Consider the following 24,441-nt stretch of genomic DNA (forward strand, 5'->3'; position numbering starts at 1 on the left):
CTTTTCCTTTTCCTTCCTTCCTCCTTCCTTCCTTCCCTTCTTTCCTTCCTTCCTTCCTTCCCTTCTTTCCTTCCTTCACTGCAAACTGCAGAAGGGACTAGTGACTTCTATTTAGCTTGCTTGCTTTCCTTCTTTGCTTCCTTCCTTCATTCATTTTCTCTCTCTCTCCTTCCTTTCCTTCCTCCCTCTCTTTCTTTCTTTTCTTTTCTTTTTCTTTCTTTCTTTCTTTTTTTCTTTCTTCCCTTCCTTCCTTCCTTCTTCCTTCTTTCTTTCTCTTTCTTTCTCTCTTTCTCTCTTTCTTTCTCTCTCTCTCTTTCTCTCTCTTTCTTTCTTTCTTTCTTTCTTTCTTTCTTTCTTTCTTTTGTTTCATTTCGTTTCGTTTTTTTGAGCCAGGGTCTTGCTCTGTCACCCAGGCTGGAGGGCGGTGGCACAATCATAGCTCACTGCAGCCTTGAACTCTTGAGCTCAAGCAATCCTCCTGCCTTGGCCTCCAAAGTGCTGGGATTGCAGGCCTGAGCCACCGTGCCCAGCCCTAAGGTGTTTTGTTTTGTTTTGTTTTGTTTTGTTTTACTGTTAGGACTAACCCTTATTTACACTGGGACAAGTTACAAAGAAACTCCTGCAATTGTTAACTGCCATTGGAGTCTACTGTAAGTTGCTTCACGGCAACTGCAGAACGGACTAATGACTTCTATTTAGCTCCACCCACTGATGCCTGAAGCCCAGTGTGGCTCTGGGGGCTCCAGAAGCCTGAGGGGCAGCTGGCTGGGGCAGTTGGCTGGGTCTGGAGAGTCCTGCAGAACCTCTGTCTTCAGCTGCTGGTGAGGCAGCTTTGGCTTGAGCTGCCCTGGCTTTCTGAGTTCAGTGTGATGGGAGGGCACTGTCAGCACCCTCAGACCCTCCTCAGGAGTCCTGTGAGGCTCAGGCAAGTCAGGGCAGAGGGGCAATCCAACTAGAGGACCCTCCCAGACCCGGTCATTGCCACCTGGACCCAGCCCCGGGAAGGCACCCGAGGAACCTGTAGTCCTGGGCTGACCACCAGTCCTGGTCCTCAGGGTATCCGCAGAGACCTGACCGTCCAGAACTCCCAGGGTTTCAGCTGCAAGCTGGAGATGTGGCCCCTTGGCAACTCGATATAGGAAAATACTGGAGAGTGTGCCAGAGTGTCATTTGCTAGAAACAAACATTATACTGCGGTAAGCCCTGGTTTCTCAGTCATTGGCTCTTTGGCACCAACTGAATCACAAGGCCATTGGCCACAAAGAAAGGCCTTGTAGGCAACCCTTTAGGGACGCCTGTATTTTCCATCTGCTTTGGAACCTCTAGGCTCAGGCCGAATACCTATTGAAGTAGATGTTTCGTAAGAGATTTGGGGGCAAATACCGGGATTTTATGAAGATGCTGCACTCTCCTTCACTAAGTGGAAGGCTGAGAACTCCTGCCCTGAGGGGAAGAAACAGTTGTCTTCCCAACTGATGCATCCTGGACCAGCCAAGTCTTCCTCCCACTTTCCCTCTTCTAGAACTTTCCCCACTTCAGCCAGTATCTGTCATCCCCTGGGCTCCCACCCTCTCCATGCGCCGTGTTCATCGGGGCTGAGGGGAGCAGGAGAGGAGATGTTTCTGCTGGTGTCCCCACTGTAGCTGGAGGAGCTCGGCCTCAGCATGCCTTCGCCTCCCCTTCCCATGATGCCCCCTAAACCGAGTCTGTATTGAGAGAAAGGTGGCACTGTTGATCATTACTCCAGGACAAGAGTCATAAAACGACTGTCCCAGACAACCTAGGACCCCAGCATTCCATGGCTAACACTTCTAGGATGAGGCCCATCTTCTTCTCTGTTTCATCAATTGGATTAATTTTATTGTTTTCTAAAATAATGACTTTATGATTTTTATTGAACCCATACTTGCTTATTCTAAATAGATTTCTTTTCTTTTTTTTTTTTTTTTTGAGATAGAGTTTCACTCTGGCTCCTAGGCTGGAATGCAGTGGCACCATCTCAGCTCTCTGCAACCTCCACTTCCCAGGTTCAAGTGATTCTCCTGCCTCAGCCTCCCGAGTAGCTGGGACTACAGGCGAGCACCACCACGGCCGGCTAATTTTTCTATTTCTGGTAGAAATGGGGTTTCACCATGTTGGCAGGCTGGTCTCGAACTCTGACCTCAAGTGATCCGCCTGCCTCGGCCTCAGAAAGTGCTGGATTACAGGCGTGAGCGACCGCACCAGGCCTAAACAGATTTCTTTTTTTTTTTTTTTTTTTTTGTTTTTGAGACGGAGTCTTTCTTGTCCCCCAGGCTGGAGTGCGGTGGTGCGATCTCGGCTCACCGCAACCTCCACCTCCTGGATTCACGCCATTCTCCTGCCTCAGCCTCCCGAGTAGCTGGGACCACAGGCGCCCACCAACACGCCCGGCTAATTTTTTTTTTTGTATTTTTTAGTAGAGACGGGGTTTCACCGTGTTAGCCAGGATGGTCTCGATCTCCTGACCTCGTGATCCACCCGCCTCGGCCTCCCAACGTGCTGGGATTACAGGCTTGAGCCACCGCGCCCGGCCAACAGATTTCTTAACAATCTACCACCATGAACAACAAGCATTAGCATTGGTAAGGAGTGTTCCAGAATCCCTCTGCTCTCTGCCTCTCTGTCTCGCTCCCTCTCCATCTCTCTGCCGCTCTCTTTCTCTCTCCCCCTCTCTTTCTCTCTCGTGCACACACACACACACACACACACACGGAATGACAGGACAGACTGATCGGCAGATCGGATGAATGGATGGATGGGCACATAGATTGAGGGACTCCCAGAGATAAACTAACACCATTTTATAAAAATGGGGTCATATTCTACATGATTGAAATGTAAACTTTTAATTTTACTTAAATTTTAGTTCAGCTCAGATGTTGCTGGCAGAAGTTTTTTTTATTATTTTTATTTTTTAGGTACTGCTCCTTGAGGAGCTGGGCTAACTCATAGGCAGTGCATCCAGATTCGGCATTTTTTTTTTTTTTTTAGACGGAGTCTCGCACTATCACCCAGGCTGGAGTGCAGTGGCACAATCTCGGCTCACTGTAACCTCTGCCTCCCAGGTTCAAGTGATTCTCCTGCCTCAGCTTCCCAAGTAACTGGGATTACAGGCACACACCACCACACCCGGCTAATTTTTTGTATTTTAGTACAGATGGGGTTTCACTATGTTGGCCAGACTGGCCTCGAACTCCTGACCTTGTGATGGGCCTCCCAAAGTGCTGGTATTACAGGCGTAAGCCATCGCGCCTGGCCAAAAAATATTTTTTAATTGTTAAAAATAATAATGGAATGCCAAATGTAGTAGAACAGTTTCACAATGACAAGAACTATTAGTTCCTAAAAATCCCCAAGATTCAGATAAGAGATTACAAAAACCTTGATAAATTAGTGACATTATGTAAAATCAACGGTGCTGGGTTTGGTGGCTCAGACCTGTAATCATTGCACTTAGGGAGGCAGAGGCGAGAGGAGTGCTTGAGCCCAGGAGTTTGAGAGCCTGGCCGACAGAGCAAGACCCCATTCTCCCCAAAACGGAAAATAAAATAAAATCAGCATTTTGTTTTATTTTATGTATTTATTTGAGATGGAGTCTCGCTCTGTCTCCCTGGCTGGAGTGCAATGGCATGATCTCAGCTCACTGCAGCCTCTGCCTCCCGGGTTCAAGCGATTCTCCTGCCTCAGCCTCCCAAGTCGTTGGGATTATAGGCATGCACCACCACACCCAGCTAATATTTGTATTTTTAGTAGAGACGGGGTTTTGCCATGTTGGCCAGACTGGTCTCGAACTCCTGACCTCAGGCGACCTGCCTGCCTCTGCCTTCCAAAGTGCTGGGATTATAAGCACGAGCCACATCGCCTGGCCCTACTTTATTTTAGATAGCACAGGGTCATGGAAGATAAAGTGACGCCTTCCCTCCCCTACCCCCTACCCCGATTTCTACTGCTTGCATTATTTCTTACGGTAAAGAATCTTCTTATTTGGCTGGAAGACTGTATTCCCACCGTAGTTTAGTCCTGGATGTGTGATTAAAGAAATCCAGTGGTTGCCCCGCACTGAGAAGCACAGCCCCCTCCCCACCCCTGCTGAGGACTCCCAGGGAAGCTGGAGGCAGCTCTGGGGCATTTTCTCTGACTTCCCTAGACTTCTCTTCAGCTGCTCAAACAGTAGAGGGATGCTTAAGCCCCCTCTTCCCGCAGTCTGTCCCTAAGGGTTGCACTGGCACCTGTGCCCCCAGTGCCCCTTGGCCCCACTCCTTTGGTTTCAGGGCTTGTCTGCCATTTTTCCTTTTTTTTTTTTTTTTTTTTTTAAGACAGGGTCTCACTCTGTCATCCAGGCTGGAGTGCAGTGATGCAATCTCATTTCACTGCAACCTCTGCCTCCCAAGCTCAAGTGATCCTCCCACCTCAGCCTCCCAAGTAGCTTGGGGACCACAGGCTCACACTACCACGCCCGGCTAATTTTTGTATTATTTGTAGAGACAGGGTTTCGCCGTGTCGCCCAGGCTGGTCTCGAACTCCTGGGCTCATGCGATCTGCCTGCCTCAGCCTCCCAAAGTGCTGGGATTGCAGGCGTGAGCCACCATGCCTGGCCTGCTATTTTTCAGTTTGTGGCAGAAAAGTTGTTTTCCTTTCCTCGTTTTGTGGTTGCTGCTTTATTCACTTATTTTTTTTTTTAACTTTTTAAAAAGCAACATTTGGTTCATTTCACCAGGAGATGGGGAGGGAGGTACAGGAGGCTGCCCTGATCCTTTGTTGGGTTTGACCTGGAGACTTTGGGCTTGACGTGACACAGCGACTACGCCCACGTGGTTGTCATCTAAGAAGGCGTGAGGGGAACCCCAGACGCTTCTGCAGGAGCCAGAGACATTCCTAGGGGGTCACAGGGTCAGCTGAGCTGAACAGGGATTCTGGAATGAGGAAGCCAAGGGGATGGAAGGGAGGAGGCCGGCAGGGGAACGCCCAGAGCACATGCTCCTGCCCAACACCTCCTGGCAGAGAACAGGAGCTGGCAAGAGAGGAACCCCGCCTGTGGTGGGGGTGTTGAACAGGCAGGGCCTGGCTGGGATGGGGGCCTAGCCTAGGCTGAAAACGAAGAGAAAGGAAAGAGGGTACCGGTGTCCCATACACTGTGGACCCCCAGCCCTAACCCTGGGGTGGCAGGGGCAGAACCGGTCACTGCAGGGACCTCCTCAGCCCACCCTCCTCCTGCTTCCTGGCAGGGACGAGAGAGGGAAGCAGGAGGCAGGGTGGGATTGCCAGCCCCTCTCGGATAGTTTTTTTTTTTTATTTTAGAGACAGGATCGTGCTATGTTGCCTAGGCTAGTCTCGAACTCCTGGGCTCAAGCGATCCTCCTACTTCTGCCTTCCAAATTACAGGCATGAGCCACTGCACCAAGCCTGGATCTTTTTTTTTTTTAAACAACTTTGTTGAGATATAACTCACAGCCAGACACAGTGGCTCACACCTATAATCCTAGCACTTTCGGAGGCTGAGATGGGGGGATTGCTTGAGCCTAGGAGTTTGAGACCAGCCCAGGCAACATAGTGAGACCCCCATCTCTACAAAAAAAAAAAAAAAAAAAAAAAAAATGAGCCTGGCATGGTGGCACATATCTGTAGTCCCAGATACTCCGGAGGCTGAGGTAGAGGATCACTTAAGCCCAGAAGACAGACGTTGCTGTGAGCTGAGATTGCACCATTGCACTCCAGCCTGAGCAACACAGCAAGACCTTGTCTCAAAAAAAAAAAAAAAAGGAAGAGCTATAACCCACATGGCACACAATTCACCCATTTAAGATGCTTTGAGTGTATTCACAGATATGTGCAAACACTGCCACAGTTAACTTTAAGACATTTCATCATCTGTAAAGGAAATATCCCCTACCTTTAACTACCACCCTGATAGACAGGGGACCTGAAGACCCCTCAGTTATGCAGAGCAGGGCTGGAGTCAGGGGCCCTGGCTGACTTTATTGCTCTGCTATTGCTGCCTTGAAATTCTGAATACGTTTTTAAAACAAGCGCACCATCCTTTCATTTTGCCCTGAGCTCCACAGATGATCTAGCTGGTCCTGAGGTGGCGCAGAAGATCATTCTGACTTGGAGTCAGACTCCAGTGATGCAGGCTCCTACTGGGTGGAGGCCCGGGGGCTCAGGAGCCTTCTGTGGGAGTGTGCCCATTGGCAGCGCATCCCTGGAGATGGACGGACAATTTCCACATCCCCTTTGTCCCTGTGCACGCTCCCTCTGGCTGCCATCATAAATTACCACAAACCGGGTGGCTTAAAACAACAGAAATGTATTTGCTCGTGGTTCTGGAGGCCAGAAGTCCACACCCCAGGGGTCAGCACGGCCACACCCCCATGAAGGTGCCAGGGAGGGTCTGCTTCATGCCTGCTCTTGAGTTTCTAGTGTTGCCACTGACCCTTGGCGTGTCACTCCAGTCTCGGCCTCTGCCAACATGGGGTGTCTAGGTCTAGGGCCCTTCTCCTCTTCTTCTTCTTCTTCTTTTTTTTTTTTTTTTTTTGAGACAGGGTATTGCTCTGTCGTCCAGGCTGGAGTGGAGTGGCACTATCTCAGCCCTGCAACCTACACCTCCCAGGCTCAAGCGATCCTCCCACCTCAGCCTCCTGAGTAGCTGCGACTACAGGTGTGCACCACCACACCTGGCTAATTAAAAAAAAAAAAATCCCAGCACTTTGGGAGGCCGAGGCAGATGGATCACTTGAGGTCAGGAGATCGAGACCAGCCTGGCCAACATGGTGAAACCTTGTCTCTACTAAAAATAAAAAATTAGCTGGGTGTGGTGGCACGCACCTGTGATCCCAGCTGCTCAGAAGGCTGAGGCAGGAGAATTGCTTGAATCTGGGAGACAAAGGTTGCAGTGAGACAAGATTGTGCCATTGCATTCCAGCCTGGGAGACAAGAGCAAGACTCTGTCTCAAAAAAAATAAAAAATTTTTTTAGCAGATTTTAGCAGAGACAAGGTCTCACTGTGTTGCCCAGGCTGGTCTCAAACTCCTGAGCTCAAGCAATCTGCCCACCTTGGCCTTTCAAAGTGTGGGATTACAGGCATGAGCCACCGCACCCAGCCCTTCTCCTCTTGTTATAAGGGTGCCCATCCCTGGACTAGGGCCCACCCTAATGACCTCAACTTTACGTTGGCAGAGACTTATTCCCAAATGAGGTCCTATTTACAGGTACTGGGGGTCAAGGCTTCAGCATTCTTTTGGGGGGGCCACAATCAGTGACACCCTGACTCATGAGCCTCAATCACCTGTTCCAGTGAGAAACAGGACTGAGATCAAAAGGAGTGAGGCAGAGCTGCCCTCGGCTGGTTCTCCTCTCCTGCTCACCTGCCCGCCCGGGCCTCTGGGTCCGTCGCTGTCCTCTCCAGCTGTTCTTCCTTCCAGGCAAGGAGACTCAGCAGAAGGATATGAGTGGCCTGGCCCTGTGGGGAGCCCCAGACAGGCCTGTGGCTGCTTTGGATAACTACTGTGCCTGTCAACTCTCCTTGGTAGTCTAGGGTTCAAAGCCCAGGTCCATTCTAGAAGTCTGCTTCCAAGCGCTAAGGAAACTTCAATAGTTACTGGGAAAACCACAGGGGTCAAAGGTCCGTCGAGTTATTTCCCGGATCCGAGTTTGACGTCTTTTCCCCGCCGCTTGTGGTTGTTGTGACCGAACTTTGAGTTTTGGAACAGGTCACATGGCTTTGAAATCACCGTCAATTCACCTGGTGCTGCTTTGGCTTCAGGCTCTTCCTTCTGCCTAGCTCCGTCCCACCCAGCAGCCCGCAGAGAAAGGAGGCAGTCATCAACACACTGGGCTTTGGAGACACTGCGGGGACTGTAGACCCCACCCCGCTGCACGGAGCTCCTGCAAAAGCGAACCTGAGACCCTTGGTGAGTACTTCCGGAGACCTGGCTCCTCGGATGGCTTGTGGCACTGCTCCTGCACACACGACTCTCCAACAATCATTTTCCATGTTTTATTTTTATCTTTTAATTTTTGAGACGGAGTCTCACTCTGTCACTCAGGCTGGAGTGCAATGATGCAATCTTGGCTTACTGCAACCTCCGCCTCCCACGTTCAAGCGATTCTCCTGCCACAGCTTCTCAAGTAGCTGGGACTACAGGCACCCGTCACCATGCCTGGCTAATTTTTGTATTTTTAGTAGAGACGGAGTTCTGCCATGTTGGTCAGGCTAGTCTCAAACTCCTGACCTCAGGTGATCCACCCGCCTTGGCCTCCCAAAGTGCTGGAATTACAGGCATGAGCCACTGTGCCCAGCCCATTTTCCATTTTTTAGATGACAGATGTTGATTTGCTCTGATTTTCAAGTATTTTTAGCATACAGATCCCTGCAAGAGGCATCTGTCTCCAGTGGTCCAGCCTCTCATTCCAAGTGAAAAGAATCAAGTCACAGGAATTCATGGGTCTGTGAGGAATCACTCCCACTTGTGCCCAGGAGATTAACAAAGGCGATGGCTGCAGCTCTGTGAGCAGTGGAGAAAAATTAGGCACAACCTGATATCCTCCCACAGGAGCGTAAGTCCACTGTGGTTATTCATATCTTTGAATCCAGTGCAAAATTTAAAGGACCGTGCATATATGAAGCTGCATGTATCAGTATGAGAAACCTCAGAAGCTGTACAGCCTTGCACAGAACGATAGTTTCTGTGAAGTTCCAGCTAACACTGAAGGCACTGTCGATGTAAAGCTGCTGTCTGCTTGAAGTATCAAGCAAAGATACTATATACTGTTTATACACACTTCCACTTGTAGGAAATGATTTTTAAAATATCATTTTTAGGCTGGGCTGTAATCCCAGCACTTTCAGAGGCTGAGGTAGACAGATCATAGGAGCCCAGGAGTTCGAGACCAGCCTGAGCAACATAGAGAGATTCCATCTCGACAAAAATTAAAAAATAAGCCAGGCATGGTGGCGCATGCCTGCGGTCTCAGCTACTTGAGAGGCTGAGGTGGGAGGATTGCTTGGGTCTGGGAGCTCAAAGCTGTAGTGAGCCACGATCACGCCACTGCGTTCCAGCCTGGGCAACAGAGTGAGACCCTACCTCAAAAAAAAAATCATTTAAAAATGATTTTTAGAATATCTGGCCAGAGAGGGAGGGAAGAGGGACTGAAGAGAACAAAAAGGCGCCATCTGCCTCGTGTTTCCTTAAAAAGAAACCCGAAGTCCAGAATGTCAGGATGCTTGAATCCGCATGGTAGGTACATGGATATTTGTTATTTGCAGAGTATTTGTTATTTGCAGGATTTTTTAATATGCTGGAAACAGTGCACAGTTTTAAAACATTTTAAAATTATTTAGATGGATTCATGGGCTAATGGCCTTATGTTCCTGCCAGATAGAGGCTCAGGCAGGGGCATGGCGGGGGACACAGCTCATCTCCAAAGCTAGGGCGCCTGGGCCCCTTGCTGGGATGGGAGGCTGGGCAGTTGACTGCTGAGGACCTCCAACAGCTCTTAGAGTCTGCACTAGCCAGCATGTCCCCTGAAGAGCAGGTGTTTCGGGCTGTAACGGCGATCTGCTTCATGTATTCTGTCCAGACAGACCTGGGCTTGGGACATCAGCCGTGGTGGTGGCCCCAGACCAGCTGCAGCTCAGCACTTTTGGGGACCTGTCCACCCTCTGTCTGCCTCGCCACCTTTGTAAGCCCACACCCCCCGCAGCTGAGCCGTGCTGGCTGTTACTACCCTGAAGTGTCTTCTGCAAGGCACTTGTGCCCAGTGTCACTCCCCAACACATTTCCCTCACGTGGAGTCCTCTGCGCAGTCCTCTGTGTCACTGTCCTGGGCCGCTGCAAACAAGGGACCACCTGCTGGATAGCTGAAAACAACGGGAACTTTTTTTGTTTTTTTAGACAGTCTCTCTCTGTCGCCCAGGCTGGAGTGCAGTGGCATGATCTCGGCTCTAGAGAAGCCGACAGTCTTGTATCTAATGAAAATTACCTTTCATAAAGAACATATAAAGCAGCATTTCCAAAGTGCAGGACCCCTACTGTTGTTTGTTTGTTTGTGTGTTTGTTTACTGGGACAGGGTCTCCCTCTGTCACCCAGGCTGGAGTGCAGTGGCACAATCTCCGCTTACCACAACCTCTGTATCCCAGGCTCAAGTGATCCTCATGCCTCAGCCTCCTGAGTAGCTGGGATTGCAGGTGCATACCACCATGCCTGGCTAATTTTTGTATTTTTAGTAGAGACAGGGTTTCACCATATTTGCCAGGCTGGTCTTGAACTCCTAGGCTTGAGCAATCCTTCCCCCTTGGCCTCTCAAAGTGCTAGGATTATAGGCATAAGCCAATACGCCTGGCCTACTACCATTATTTTAGATGAATTTCTAAAAAAAAAAAAAGAAGTATTTATTTACTTTAATTTTTTAGAAAAAGCTGTAACTGACACAACAAAGTGTGAATTAGCGACTTTATTGCTTAGGATTGGGGTAGAGCAGGTGGGGCCATGGCACTCAATCTTACACAGAAGGAGAAACCAGAATGGCAAAGACCGTCAAGGTCATTCCAACACCACAGAAGCAAGGATGTCCTATAGAGGGGATCAGAGTTCTTTCAGGCTTCCTAATCAGTTTGCAAAGTGATGACGGCTTCCCCAAACCCTCTGTGTAATAAGCGTCCATACTGTGCCCTGCCTCCTCTGCACAGAGGCCCTGCGCTCCTCCCCCTGCCCCTGCAGCCCGAATTCAGAGTCCTGGGCAGGTGCTCTCACCTGGACATTACAGACACCAGAAAGAAGGAGGGGGAATGTCAGCCTACTTTGGCTTCTGACTGGAAAGCAGGGTCCACCAGGGGCGTTACCTCCATGCTGAAAAATAACAGGTGTCCACCTCAGCAAGGAAGAGCAGTGTCCTTTGCCTGCAAGCATCGTTGTTGCACAAAAACTCCCTGACCCTAATTCCCTAATTCCCGCCTGCTTCCTGGCTCCTCCCAAGTAGGCCATGAGCACTGCCTGTGGCTGCTGGGTTGTTGGACCCCCCGTCCAAACCCTCGGGTTTATTTTAGAGCAGTTTCTCAACCTTTTATTCCTCATCACTCGCTAAGGAGCTTTTTAGACACCTTTTCCCTAATCGCCCTCTCATGAAATATTAATATCATAGACATACCATATATCGGTGCTTTATACATAGAAGAGCAAGAATTTTCACCCCTTGGAGGCTGTTTCACCTCCGTCGAGAATGCAGGTTCTAGATGCATGAGAGGAGTGGTCTGGTTTTTGTTTGTTTGTTTGAGATGGAGTCTCGCTCTGTCACCCAGGCTGGAGTGCAGTGGTGCAATCTCAGTTCACTGCAGCCTCAACTTCCTGGGTTCAAGCAATTCTCAGCCTCCCAAGTAGCTGGGGCTACAGGTGCATGCCACCATGCCCCGCTGATTTTTGTATTTTTAATAGAGACGGGGTTTCACCATGTTGGTCAGGCTGGTCTCGAACTCCAGACCTCAGGTGATCCGCCAGCCTTGACCTCCCAAAGTGCTGGGATTACAGGCGTGAGCCACTGCTTCCAGCCAGTGGTCTGGTTTTTAATGTCACCTGCACTGGGGAAATCAACTCCCCAAGCCAGGAGCAGCTTCCTGTGTTTTAAAGGCAAATTGCAAGTCCAGTCTGCCAAAACCAGATGACGCCCATTTCCTCTTGCCCTCCTCCAGGGAGAGGAATTGCTCTGACACCCACCCTTAAGATGAAGATCCCCCCACCACTTCCCACCCCACTGGCCATAGACACCCGGGCTGGGGCGGGAAGCAGAGTGTGGACTCAGGGCTTCTCGTCATCCTGGCTGGATTCGTCATCTCCTTTTCTACCAGCCACGCAGGGAGAGAGGGTTTGAATGAAAAATCCTCCCTGGCCCCAGAAGCCATTTTGTTAATTCCGTTACTGGTAAAAGGGTTTTATTTCTTTGTTTGTTTCTTTGTTTGTTTGAGACAGAGTCCCACTCTGTCGCCCAGGCTGGAGTGCAGTGGCACGATCTCGGCTCACTGCGACCTTCACCTTCCGGGTTCAAGACATTCTCCTGTCTCAACCTCCCAAGTTGCTGGGACTACAGGCGCCTGTCACCACGCCCAGCTATTTTTTTTGTATTTTTAGCAGAGATGGGGTTTCACCATATTGGTCAGGCTGGTCTTGAACTCCTGACCTCAGGTGATCCACCTGCTTTGGCCTTCCAAAGTGCTGGGATTACAGGTGCGAGCCACCATGCCCGGCAAAAGGAGTTTTGATCTAGACCCCAAGAGAAGATTCTTGGATCTCTCACAGGGAGGAATTCAAGGAGAGCGGCAGAGTGCAGTGAGAAGAGAGAGTTTATCGAAAGTCACTCGGTTACAGACAAGGGCATCCTCAGGAAGCAAGAGGAGGAACATCCCGGCTTTGTTTTAAACTCTTCTTATATAGGGGTCTTATCTACGTAAAAGCTAAGTTATGTCTATGTGTGGGTGGGCTGACAGCACGACAACATTTAGTACTTTGTTGATTTAAAGAAAGTTATCCTTGGCCGGGCACAGTGGCTCACACCTGTAATCCCAACACTTTGGGAGGCCGAGGTGGGCAGATCACTTGAGCCCAGGCATTCAAAACCAGCCTGGCCGACAAAGCAAGACCCCATCTCTACAAAAAATACAAAAATACAAAAATTAGCTGGATGTGGTGGCCCGCACTTCTAGTCCCAGCTACTCAGGAGGCTGAGGCAGGAGGATCGCTTGAGCCCAGGGAGGTCAAGGCTGAGTGAGCTGTGATGGTGCCACTGCACTCCAGCCTGTGCAACAGAGCGAGACCCTGTCTCAAAAGGAAAAGTAGAAAGTTACCTATTTCATTTCAGTGTGTAAGTACATCAAAGACGGAGTCTTGCACTGGATTGCAGTCTCGGCTGGAGTGTAGTGGCGCAATCTCAGCTCACTATAACCCTCCGCCTCCCGGGTTCAAATGATTCTCCTGCCTCAGCCTCCCAAGTAGGTGGGACTACAGGCGCCTGCCACCACACCCGGCTAATTTTTTGTATTTTTAGTAGAGATGGGGTTTCCCCGGGTTAGCCAGGATGGTCTCGATCTCCTGACCTCATGATCTGCCCGCCTTGGGCTCCCAAAGTGTTGGGGTTACAGGCGTGAGCCACTGCACCCGGCTATGAGTATAATCATCTTAAAAGCAGGTCTTGTCCTGTGATGGGCATCTGGATATTTTGTCATTATGGGAGTTTGTCCTTGCAGGCATTACCAAGCTGCTTCCTCTGCCATAAACATCTCAGGACCATGGGTTCTGACTGGCAAAGAGTGCACCTTGTTAATTTTACGATGGAGTTGATTTTAAAATGGTATCACCCTGGCTCTCCTGGGCTCCTGCTTCCCTGACAACTCCATCCTCATGGCCACCCCTCCTAGGGTCCTCCCAGCGCCCAGCCATGGGGGAACTGTGCCGCAAGGACTCCGCGCTCACGGCGCTGGACGAGGAGACGCTGTGGGAGATGATGGAGAGTCACCGCCACAGGATCGTGCGCTGCGTCTGCCCCAGCCGCCTCACCCCCTACCTGCGCCAGGCCAAGGTGCTGTGCCAGCTGGACGAGGAGGAGGTGCTGCACAGCCCCCGGCTCACCAACAGCGCCATGCGGGCCGGTGAGCGCAGCTCCCTCTTCCCCACCTCTTCCAGCTTCCCGCGGCCCACATGGCTCCACTGTCTGCCTCTGTCTTCAGGGGGTCTTTTCTCGTCCTGTCTCTTATAAAAACACTTGCTGTTGCAATTAGGGCGCACCTGGATAACCAGGATGATCTGATCTTGAAATCATTAACTTACATCTGCAAAGGCCCTTTTCCCAAAAAAGGTCACCTGGACAGGTTCCAGGTGGACGTGTCTTTGAAGGGGAACCACCATTCACACCACTACAGCTGTCTTTGGAGTCCATTCTGATGGTCCGACTAGCCACGTTTATTCATTAAAAAATGGGGATGCTAATGGTTTTACCGTATAAGGTTGTTAGGAGAAGCAAATGAGTTACTGTTTATAAAATACTCACTGCAAAGCTGGGGCCATAGAAAACAGGCAGTAGTGGTAGCTGTCAACATGATAATGTTCATGCATGTTGGCGTATGAACCCCAAACACAGGAAAGATTAATCCACGCTAGTCATTCTGGCTGAGAGAGATGGGCTTTGGGCCCTGGGTGTGGAAGGGCCCAAGGCTCCCTGGGACCTGTCCCCCGCAGCCCCAGGGTGCCACTCTGCTTTCTGTGCACAGCTCCAAAGCTGACAGCACTGTGGTGGGACCCTGTGTCTGCATCACCCACCAGCTTGCCAGGGAGGTGCTTGCAAGCAGGGACCCACCTCCTCACTCCGTCCCGGGCCCCCCGCACTCACCAGAGCACTTGAGTTGCAGTAGTTGCTCCATAAATACCAGCTTTGCCCTTCTCAAGTCTGACTGGGGTCATGTGGGTAAAGGGAGCCTGTGAGAGCAGTGAGGGCACATCCCACCCAGCAGATCCCGGCAAACTGCTTTCACCTCCCGATTCTTAGATGTGCGGAGGTTTCCCAGCCCCAGGCCTCTCCCCCGTGGGGAAGCCAGCCAGGGAGCCCAGGCCCCTTGGTAGCTAACAGATGGTTCTGCCTCCCAAGGGCACTTGCTGGATTTGCTGAAGACTCGAGGAAAGAACGGGGCAATCGCCTTCCTGGAGAGCCTGAAGTTCCACAACCCTGACGTCTATACCCTGGTCACTGGGCTGCAGCCTGATGTTGACTTCAGCAACTTTAGCGGTGAGAGCTCCGACTTTCATGGGATGGCAGGCACTTCTAGGAACCTCGGGCTCCTGGTAACCCCAGGTGCCCCGCTTACCTGCTGATTTGCCCTTCTCCCCTTTCCCTCCAGGCTGCAGTTCCTGTCCCAGCCCCAGCACTCTGAGGGTGAGGAACCCCCTCACTGTATTGGGGTTGGGTAGGATAAGGAGCCCCTGGGCCTCGACTCTAAAGGGTCTGTCCTTAATTACCCAGTGCTAAGAGGAGATCCCTGAGGGGTGGGGTGGGGAGAATCTGCTTGGAGAGACACAAGCAAAGGGCAAGGGAGTGTCTCCTGGAGTCCGCCTTTAACCTTGTGGCTTTGCTGGAGGGGCCAGAGCAGCCCAGCCTCAGCTCTTAGGAGGCGACAGAGCGGCCCCGGCCAGAGGGTACAGGGCCGCAGAGCCTTCTGTACACCGCTCACCATTTTCCTTCAGGGAGTAATTCTAGGCTTCCCTGGAGGAGCTGTTGAAAGATTTAGGTATTGAAAGGAGCAGGAGCAGGACTCACATGACCCAGAACAGTGGAGAATAGACCATTTTCCCTGTGTTCCTGCACAGTGTGTGTTTATGTTCTTTAGAGTTCTAGCACGCAGATTCGTATTCTTTATCTTTTTCTCGAGATAACATTAAAATGAGTTAGCACTGAGTGCATCTCAGCTACTGACGAGGGTCATTAAGTCTGAACAGTGGGGTCTCACAGGGAAGGTCAGAGTGGGTAACCCTCGTGCCAAAATCGGGAGTCACGCTGTTTATTCAACCAAAAGACCAAGTCTGCTTGAGGCCCAGGAGCTTTTAAGGAGACCGGCAGGTTAAAGCTGGGGGCCTGCTGGGGAGTCTGGGCAAGGTTGTGGGAGCATGGGAGTAATGCCTTGGCCCACCGGCCCACCTGTGCACCTGCACACCTGCCACATGCCCACCTGCCCACATCCTCAGCTGCTCACCTGCCCACGTGCTCACCTGCCCACCTGCTCACCTGCCCACCTGCTCATCTGTCATCTGCCCACCTGCTCACCTACCCACCTGCCCACCTATTACCTCCCTACCTGCTCACTTGCCCACCTGCCCATCTGCCCACAGGTCTCATGGAGACATCCAAGCTGACCGAGTGCCTGGCTGGGGCCATCAGCAGCCTGCAGGAGGAGCTGAACCAGGAGAAGGGGCAGAAGGAGGTGCTGCTGCGGCGGTGCCAGCAGCTGCAGGAGCGCCTGGGCCTGGCTGAGACCCGTGCCGAGGGCCTGCACCAGCTGGAGGCTGACCACAGCCGCATGAAGCGTGAGGTTAGCGCACACTTCCATGAGGTGCTGAGGCTGAAGGACGAGATGCTCAGCCTCTCGCTGCACTACAGCAACGCGCTGCAGGAGAAGGAGCTGGCCGCCTCACGCTGCCGCAGCCTGCAGGAGGAGGTAGGGAGACACCCTGCACCCCAGCGCGACCCTGCTGCTGTCTGCCCCCAGGCCTTTGTACTAGCTAGTCCATCTGCCTGGAACTCCTTTCCCCTCTTCCTTGTCTAACTCTTCCCTGCCCCGAGAGCCTTGGCTGAGGCCCCTCTGGGAAGCTGATCCTTCCCCTCCCCAGGAGGCCACCCAGGCCCCTCTGTGTAGCCTGCGTGGCGGCAAGGCGTGCCTCGTCCAGTAGCTGCCCGTGGCCTGACTGGCTTGTCTGTGAACTGCCTGTGCTGCCGACGCCTGGGCAGGTCTGGACACTCTGGGCTGCATATTTGTAGAGCCGCCTACGTCCCACTGCCCAGCCGCGGCAGTGACATGGGATAGTTGGTCTCTGTCGTCCTCCTTTGTCCTTCTCAGCTGGTCCTGGGCTCAGGCGGGGAGGGCAGGAGGGTTCTCAACGCAGGCCTCTGACACTCAGTGTGTTTCACTCACTTTTCTTTGGGATGATGATCTGACTGGTTGGTAAGGCTTCTCAAAATATTGGGGATGTGCACTCCTTGTCATTTTGGCATTTGCTTTCCACCTTCATTATTATTACTATTATTTTTAATTTTTTAGAGACACTCTCGCTCTGTCACCAAGGCTGGAGTGCAGTGGTACAATCCTAGCTCACTACAGCCTTAAACTCCTGAGCTCAAGTGATTCCCAGCCTCCCGAGTAGCTGGGACTACAGATTGTGCCACCATACCCAGCTAATTAAAAAAAAATTGTTTTGAGATGGGGTTCTCACTATGTTGCCCAGGCTGGTCTCAAACTCTTGGGCTCAAGTGATCCTCCCAACTTGGCCTCCCGAAGTGCTGGGATTACAGGTGTGAGCCCCTGCGCTGGCCAGCGCTTTGCCTTTAATCATGACATTTGTTGTTTGTTTTTAATTTTTTATTTCTTATTTAGAAATAATTTCAAATATATATTTTTGAATCACACAAAAATAGTACAAAGAATACCCACCTACCCTTGCTTTATCATTTGTACTTTTACTCTCTCGTGGCCCTTTACCACCACCAAACCCTTCAATGTCTACTTCCTGAAAATAAGCACATGCCCCTATATAGCCACAGTGCAGTTCTCAACTTCAGTCTTTTTGGTATGGACACCCTGTTATTATCCAATCCGTCTGTGTTCCGGTTTTATCATCTGTCCCAGTGACTCCTTCACAGCCTTCTCCCCAGCCCAGCGTGGGGCCCTATGTTCCGCTGTCCCTCTCTTTAGCCGCCTTCATTTGGGAACAGCCCACAGCCTTTCTTGTCTATTATGAGGTGGCCCTCTTTAAAGCCACCACCCCTTCCCTTTGATGATAGATGGCCTCTCATTTGGGGTTGGTCTTGTGTCTCCCACGTGTAGACAGAAGTTATGTTCTTTGGCTGGGACCCTGCACAGGGGGTGCTGGCCTGACTCAGGGCATCCCCTCAAGGGCTCTCGAGGTCCTGTCGCCCCTCACAGGGAACATCACCGTCCACCATCTGTCAAGGTGCAGCCCAATTGCTCTACTGCAGAATGGCTCTTTCTTTTCTTCCCTGCAACTGATAAATATCTTGGGTGTGGGGCGCTGAGACCAGCAAGCGCCCTACTCCTGGTGGACATTTCCCAAGATGTAGCTGTGGTGACTCTGGCGGGAGCTGGCCCCTACCCTGGGAGCTGTGAATGACGACTGTGCCAGTGCCCCACTTTGCTGCTGCCCACGGCCTCTGCCTTCCCTTCTCCTGTGGCTGACTCTGGACCGTGCCAGTGCCCCACTTTGCTGCTGCCCGTGGCCTCTGCCTTCCCTTCTCCTGTGGCTGACTCTGGACCGTGCCAGTGCCCAACTTTGCTGCTGCTCGCGGCCTCTGCCTTCCCTTCTCCTGTGGCTGACTCTGTTCCTGGCACAGTTCATGGGTTCCTACTCTGCAGGGGTCTGACCTCTCACTGTCCTTAATGATTTTGGTCTCAAATGGACCCAGATGTGACCAATGGAGCCCTTCAACCAGTTCCGTGTCCTGAGACAGGTCCCTTGTTTTTGGAGCACCAACTTCTTTTCTGGCCTCACAAGATATTCCAGGGTCATCTTGTACCTGGCCTACCCCAAATCCAGGCTCAGCCCATTCTCTGAGGGCCCCACTTCCTTTTTTTTAATTTTTATTTTTTGGTTTGTTTTTTTGAGATGGAGCCTCACTCTGCCACCCAAGCTGGAGTGCAGTGGCGCCATCTCAGCCCACTGCAATCTCCATCTCCTGGGTTCAAGCAATTCTCCTGCCTCAGCCTCCCGAGCAGCTGAGATTATAGGCACGCACCACCACACCTGGCTAATTTTTTGTATTTTTAGTAGAGACGGGGTTTTGCCATGTTGGCCAGGCTGGTCTCAAACTCCTGACCTCAGGCGATCCGCCCGCCTCGGTCTCCCAAAGTGCTGGGATTACAGGCATGAGCCACCACGCCCGGCCTCCTGCCTTCTTTTAGAGAACAAGATCTGGACGTAGGTGTGCCCATCACTACTGGGGTGTCTTTGCTTCTCAGCCATTTCAGGGGACAGAGCTAGGAAACACACACACACATATGGAAATATACATACATATATGCACATACATACTTGTCTGTGTACACACACATATGCATGGAAGTATACATATAGTTCACGTGCATACTTCAGAAATCATGGGTTCTCACCCATACCTCTAATTCCAACCCATGCCCCGTGGCTTTTTCTTGCCTTCTCCCATTGCGTAGGTGTGTGCTCCTTCCCCAGGGGGAACCCTGCTCCCAGCGTCACCAGCACATTCAGCCCTGTGGTCAGTCCTGCAGCACATCTCAAATCGTTTCAGAATCACTCTGCCCATACCACTGCCATTAACAGCCCCACTAAGACGAGTGCCGGACTTGTTTGTAATTCACCTCCCCCCACCAGCCAATCTTGCTCAAGGCTGAGGGTTTGTAATCAAACACTGTGTTTGTGAGTCGCCGTAGCTTCGCTCTCTCTGTCCTTGTCTGTCTGTCTCTCTCTTTGTTGTGGTTATGGCGTCTGTTGGAAATAGAATTCGGTTCATTTGTTCTGGTTCACTTTCAGTCTCATGTTTTCCTGTTCCCTTCCAGCTCTGACTTGATTTTACTTTTTGAATCTATAGACTGTGACATGCCCAGCCCAGCTGGACCATTGCAGGAGCTGGGAACTTGCGAATTGAGAATGTGCTAACCAGGTGTCGGGAGGGGAAAGTCCAGGTGGAAAGGTCCTTCTTGGCCACAGCCCAGGGGTGAGCGCCAGCACTCACCCCGACGTGCAGACTTTTCAGGCTTGCCTCGTGGGGAAAGTCCTGCCTCCCCAGGGCTGTCACACCCAGGACGGGAAGAGGCCGGACCCACTGCTCGAGCTCCAAGTTTCTCTTGGGCTGCTGTCCAGAGGAAGGAGGCCAGCAGGACCTGGTGGGATAGTCCCTGGAAGGCCAGGGCCTTGCACACAGATTGCAAGTCAACACAGGAGCTTTGCTGTCTGAATAGCCCCGGTCCCACGTTCCCAGGCATGTCTACCCGATCCGACCTGACTTTCCTGTCTCTTACTTCTTACTGACTTCCATGACTCCAAATTCCCTTTATTGATGTATTTAGCAGAATATGGACAAGCAGGGAAGCCAGGGAGCATGCTGGCCATCACTGCCGGCTGCTCAGCTGCAGAGATCCAGGAGTTGGTTATCAAGGCCTCTTGGTCTGTTCCTGGGACCCTAACCCTGCATGTAGTTCAACCACGGTGCCTCATCTATAAAACAGAGCTGAAAGGCCTCTGTCCTCCCAGCCCCAGTTGAATATTTGGGACTATTCATTAGGTGAACCCTTTCGTGGGTTTTTCAGTCTCAAGGCAGGAAGGCCCCTGAGTGCTAAAAGCATCATCAGGAGGAAGGGTGAGAAATCCCCCTGGCTCCTGGTCAGGGGAGAAGCCATTTCCATCGCCCTTCCTGTCGCCTCCCCGCCGCACAGCTGTATCTACTGAAGCAGGAGCTGCAGGGAGCCAACATGGATTCCTCCTGCGAGCTGGAACTGCAAGAGCAGTCTCTGAGGACGGCCAGCGACCAGGAGTCCGGGGACGAGGAGCTGAACCGCCTGAAGGAGGAGAATGAGAAACTGCGCTCGCTGACTTTCAGCCTGGTAGGTTCCGGTCCCCCCAGCAGAGAGCAGCCTCCTGCCTTGGGGGCTTGGCCCCCAGGCTGTGGGGTTTCTGACAGGTGGTTTAATTAAGGTGAGCCTAAGAACAGGAGATGAAATTTAGTGACTCATCTCACCCACTTTCTCTTTACCTCCTTCCTTCCTGCTGTTCCCCAGACCCCAAAATTGGCTGAATTAAAAGCTGCCGGAACAGAATTAAAAGCTGGAACTGGGCACAGTGGCTTATTCCTGTAATCCCAGCACTTGGGAGGCTGAGATGGGCGGATAGCTTGAGCTCAGAAGTTCAAGACTAGCCTGGGCAACATGGCGAGACCCCATCTCTACAAAAAATACAAAAAGTAGCCGGGCATGGTGGTGCACACCTGTGGTCCCAGCTACTCGGGAGGCTGAGGTGGGAGAATCGCCTGACCCTGGGAGTTTCAGGCTGCAGGGAGCTGAGATCACGCCACTGCACTCCAGCCTGGGCGACAGAGGGAGACCCTGTCTCAAACAAATAAAAATAAAAGCCGCTGGAGGTGCATCACAATGCCCCATTTGGTGGGTTTACTGCAGCGATTGATTTTTGGAGTGGACTTGGCCAATTGTAAAGCATGGGATTCGCGTTAAGGAAGGGGGAAAGAAACCTTTTCGCCTGGAAAGATTCCGCCCTCTGGGCCTCAGGTGCACAGGAGAGAGGGGGGCTCTGAAGCGGAGCAGTGAGTGAGCAATGACCCTTGGCGTCTCCTCCTCAGCCCCTCTCAGTAGATTAGTATTTATTGAGATATTCCTTCCATAAGCATTCACCGGGCGCAGGGCACTGGCCATCTTGCAGCCTGGATTGTGTCCCTGTTTATAAGCTCCTTCCTGGGAAGTGAGTGTCAGAGGGGAATGACCTGTCTGCTGGTTTCTCCCTTGCTGTGAAACCGCCGGTAGATCTGTTGAAGGAGAAGGCTGACCTGGTAAAGGGAGGAATTGGTGTCCTAAGAGGTTGCCAGCTTCCTGTGTTCCTTCTCCTTGGCCATGAATCTGCAGTTTCCAGGCGTGATGGGTGGCTTTTCCGTGGCTTCTCTCCTGCCCGGTGTACAGTAGTAAGACTGCATCTGTCCACACACCCGACCGTGAAGTTGCCGCCGTCTTCTCGGGATTCTGCTTGCCTAGGGCAGGTCTCTGGGGAAGCCAGCACCCCAAGCTGACCTCTCTCTGCCCCAGGCGGAGAAGGACATTCTGGAGCAGAGCCTGGACGAGGCGCGGGGGAGCCGACAGGAGCTGGTGGAGCGCATCCACTCGCTGCGGGAGCGGGCCGTGGCCGCCGAGAGGCAGCGAGAGCAGGTGCCGTGTGACCCCTTCCTCCCTTGTGACCCTCCTGGGGCTTGTCTCGGGTGTGGACAGATCTGTGGGGAAGCCAGCTTCCTTCATCCACACCGAGCTCACATAATTTTGCTGAACGAATCTGTCGGCCTGTTCATCTGTTCCTTTGTCAGCTCCACCCTGAGCACCGACTCATACCCCACAGCTAAGACCAGGCAGATGCGTGATTCAAACACAGGGGATTTCAGGTCCCGGGCCCTGGGGAGAGCCAGGGACTTAGGTGAGGAGGGAACGGGGAGGAAAGGAGATGGTGGAAGAGAAGAGGACAGGGAGAGGGAATTGTTTTTCTGGGACATTAAAAAAGCAAAACACAACTATGCATGCAACATCCACTCATTGTTTTAATTCAGATATAATCAGCCTAAGCAACTTTCTAGATGTGCCTCGAAATCTAGCACTTAAGAGACGAGCGAGGCCAGGCATGGTGGCCCACGCATGTAATCAGCACTTTGGAAGGCTGAGGCGGGCAGATCACTTGAGGTCAGGAGCTCGAGACCAGCCTGGCCAATATAGTGAAACCCTGTCTCTACTAAAAATATAAAAATTAGCTGGGCCTGGTGGTGTGTGCCTGTAATCCCAGCTACTAGGGAGAATCGCTTGAACCCGGGAAGCAGAGGTTGCAGTGAGCCAAGATCGTGCCATTGCACTCCAGACTTGGCATCACAGCAAGTCTCTGTCTGAAAAAAAAAAAAAAAAAAAAAAAAAAAAGGAGAGAGAGATGAGTGAGAATTGACCTTATTTCATCCCCAGAACTGCCTCCCTCCCTCCACCCCTGGGTTCCCCAACCCCCTTCTAAGCCCAGACCCTCAGAGCTGCTGAGCTCCACGGTCCACGTGTCCCACTCTGTCCAGTACTGGGAAGAGAAGGAACGGACCCTGCTGCAGTTCCGGAAGAGTGAGATGGCCTGCCAGCTCTACAGGGAGAAGGTGAACGCGCTGCAGGCCCAGGTGTGCGAGCTGCAGAAGGAGCGAGACCAGGTACCTGAGAGGCCGGGCCCACCCCGCCACCCCACGCTTGCTTCCCCAGGTGAGGGCTGGTTCTGGGGACAGTCTCGTGGCTCCCTGTCCTTGATGGCAGCTGCTCCCAGATTTCAGGGTCTCTTTCCTCGGTCCACACGACGTTTCTTCACTCCCCCACGCCTGTTGTCCACACGCTGTCTCTGTCATCCTTCTTGCTCTTATTCCTGGTACATGACACTGAGAAAGTACACCCCAAATATTGGGTTTTACTAAAACCGCACACGTGAACGTGAATTGAAATGAATCTTCAGTGTGCACAGCTCAGCGTGGGCCATTTAGTGGACGTCAGATGAGCGCAGGCTGGAAACAGGACTCTCCTTCTCTAGCTGAAGCTCCCCGGTGGTGATGGCACAGCCTCCTTCCTCCCGTCTTGACCCACAGGCATACTCCGCGAGGGACAGCGCTCAGAGGGAGATTTCCCAGAGCCTGGTGGAGAAGGACTCCCTCCGCAGGCAGGTGTTCGAGCTGACGGACCAGGTCTGCGAGCTGCACACACAGCTCCGCCAGCTGCGGGCAGAGCCTCCGGGTGTGGTGAGTGTTCCCGGCTGACCCGGGCTGGAGGCCAGGCAGGGGCTGCGGGGACAGCGGGACAGAGCTGGGCCCCAGGGTGGCCCATGGAGGCACTGGGAGGACAGGCAGGGTCCCAGGCTGGGCCACATGCGGCACCTGCAGAGACGGCCCAGTGTCACTGTGTTGACCGACACACTGGCTCCACGCGTGGATGGTGCCGTGAAACCTCGAAGGCGCCCAGTAGACAAGTAGAGTCTGCTTCCGTATCATAGAATGGGGAGCTTAGCGGAAGGTTCTGGAACCTGTCGAGTGTGGTGATGGATGTGGCAGGCGGTGTTCGAAGCTGTCCACAGGCAGCCATTTGCAGTGTAGATGCTGCGCTCCTGAAATGCTTAAAAGCCCAACGTCCGAGAGTGGAAAGACAGACCTACATGTAACGGAGGGAGCGTGTTCCCAGAAAGCCAGAATTCTTAGAAAGCCTCTCATTCTGGGCTGGCAGGCAGCTCCAGCTCCAGGCCCCTGGGGAGGCAAAGGAGCTCCTCCCTCCGCACGCAGAACCCACCCGGCCCTTCCTTCCTCACCCCTGCATGGCAAGCGTCCCACATCGATGGTGGAAACACACATGTGCACGCAGAGAAAAAGCCTCCTGGGGCGGGCACCAACACGCAGGCTGTGCTCATTCTGAGTGTGAGATGACAGGGGGATTTTATTTTCTTCTCTAACTGGTTCTGCTTCCCTTCCTCCAATTTTCTGTGTGTGTGTGTATTATATATTATTCGTAGATCTAGTAAATCACATGTATTCTAAAAGAAATGAAATGCTGTGTGTCCAACTGGTTTCTTTCAGTCTCGTTGATTGGCAGCGCCTGTGATCCTGTGATGGGCTCGGAGGACAGGGACACAATTGTTTTCCCTGGAAGCTGACGAGACGAAACTGCTGGGGAGGGTGAAATGGGTGGTGCTGACCAGGTAGAAACTCCACAGGCCTCAAAGGGGAGCCTTTCCTGAATTAACCAGCCTGTCTGGCCTGTGTTTGGCAGCTCAAGCAGGAAGCCAGGACCAGGGAGCCCTGTCCACGGGAGAAGCAGCGGCTGGTGCGGATGCACGCCATCTGCCCCAGAGATGACAGCGACTGCAGCCTCATCAGCTCCACGGAGGTACGGCTGCTCCTCCCACCTCCCTCACTGCCTTGAC

The 24,441-nt window shown here is 52.3% G+C and overlaps 1 protein-coding gene across 6 annotated transcripts in view; it reads left to right on the forward strand.

Moving 5' to 3' along the window:
• The first annotated feature begins 2,516 nt into the window (after window positions 1-2,516).
• Window positions 2,517-24,441, forward strand: part of CARD14 (caspase recruitment domain family member 14) — a 38,919-nt gene continuing 16,994 nt past the window's right edge. For 4 of the 6 annotated variants that reach the window (XM_032176653.2, XM_058428227.1, XM_058428226.1 and 1 more), the window contains exons 1-8: window positions 13,171-13,652; window positions 14,645-14,782; window positions 15,880-16,205; window positions 20,187-20,354; window positions 21,561-21,680; window positions 22,571-22,696; window positions 23,120-23,269; window positions 24,288-24,404. In XM_032176653.2, the coding sequence (XP_032032544.1) occupies window positions 13,352-13,652; window positions 14,645-14,782; window positions 15,880-16,205; window positions 20,187-20,354; window positions 21,561-21,680; window positions 22,571-22,696; window positions 23,120-23,269; window positions 24,288-24,404 (1,446 nt within the window). In that variant the 5' untranslated portion in view covers window positions 13,171-13,351. Of the gene's footprint in view, window positions 2,604-7,114; window positions 7,929-8,376; window positions 8,575-13,170; window positions 13,653-14,644; window positions 14,783-15,879; window positions 16,206-20,186; window positions 20,355-21,560; window positions 21,681-22,570; window positions 22,697-23,119; window positions 23,270-24,287; window positions 24,405-24,441 lie in introns of those variants that run through there. The other 2 variants (XM_058428224.1, XM_058428223.1) reach the window with 2 other exon arrangements.

This window comes from Hylobates moloch, unplaced genomic scaffold (genome assembly GCF_009828535.3).
Source record: "Hylobates moloch isolate HMO894 unplaced genomic scaffold, HMol_V3 SCAFFOLD_15, whole genome shotgun sequence".
NCBI classification, from domain to species: Eukaryota; Metazoa; Chordata; class Mammalia; order Primates; family Hylobatidae; genus Hylobates; species Hylobates moloch.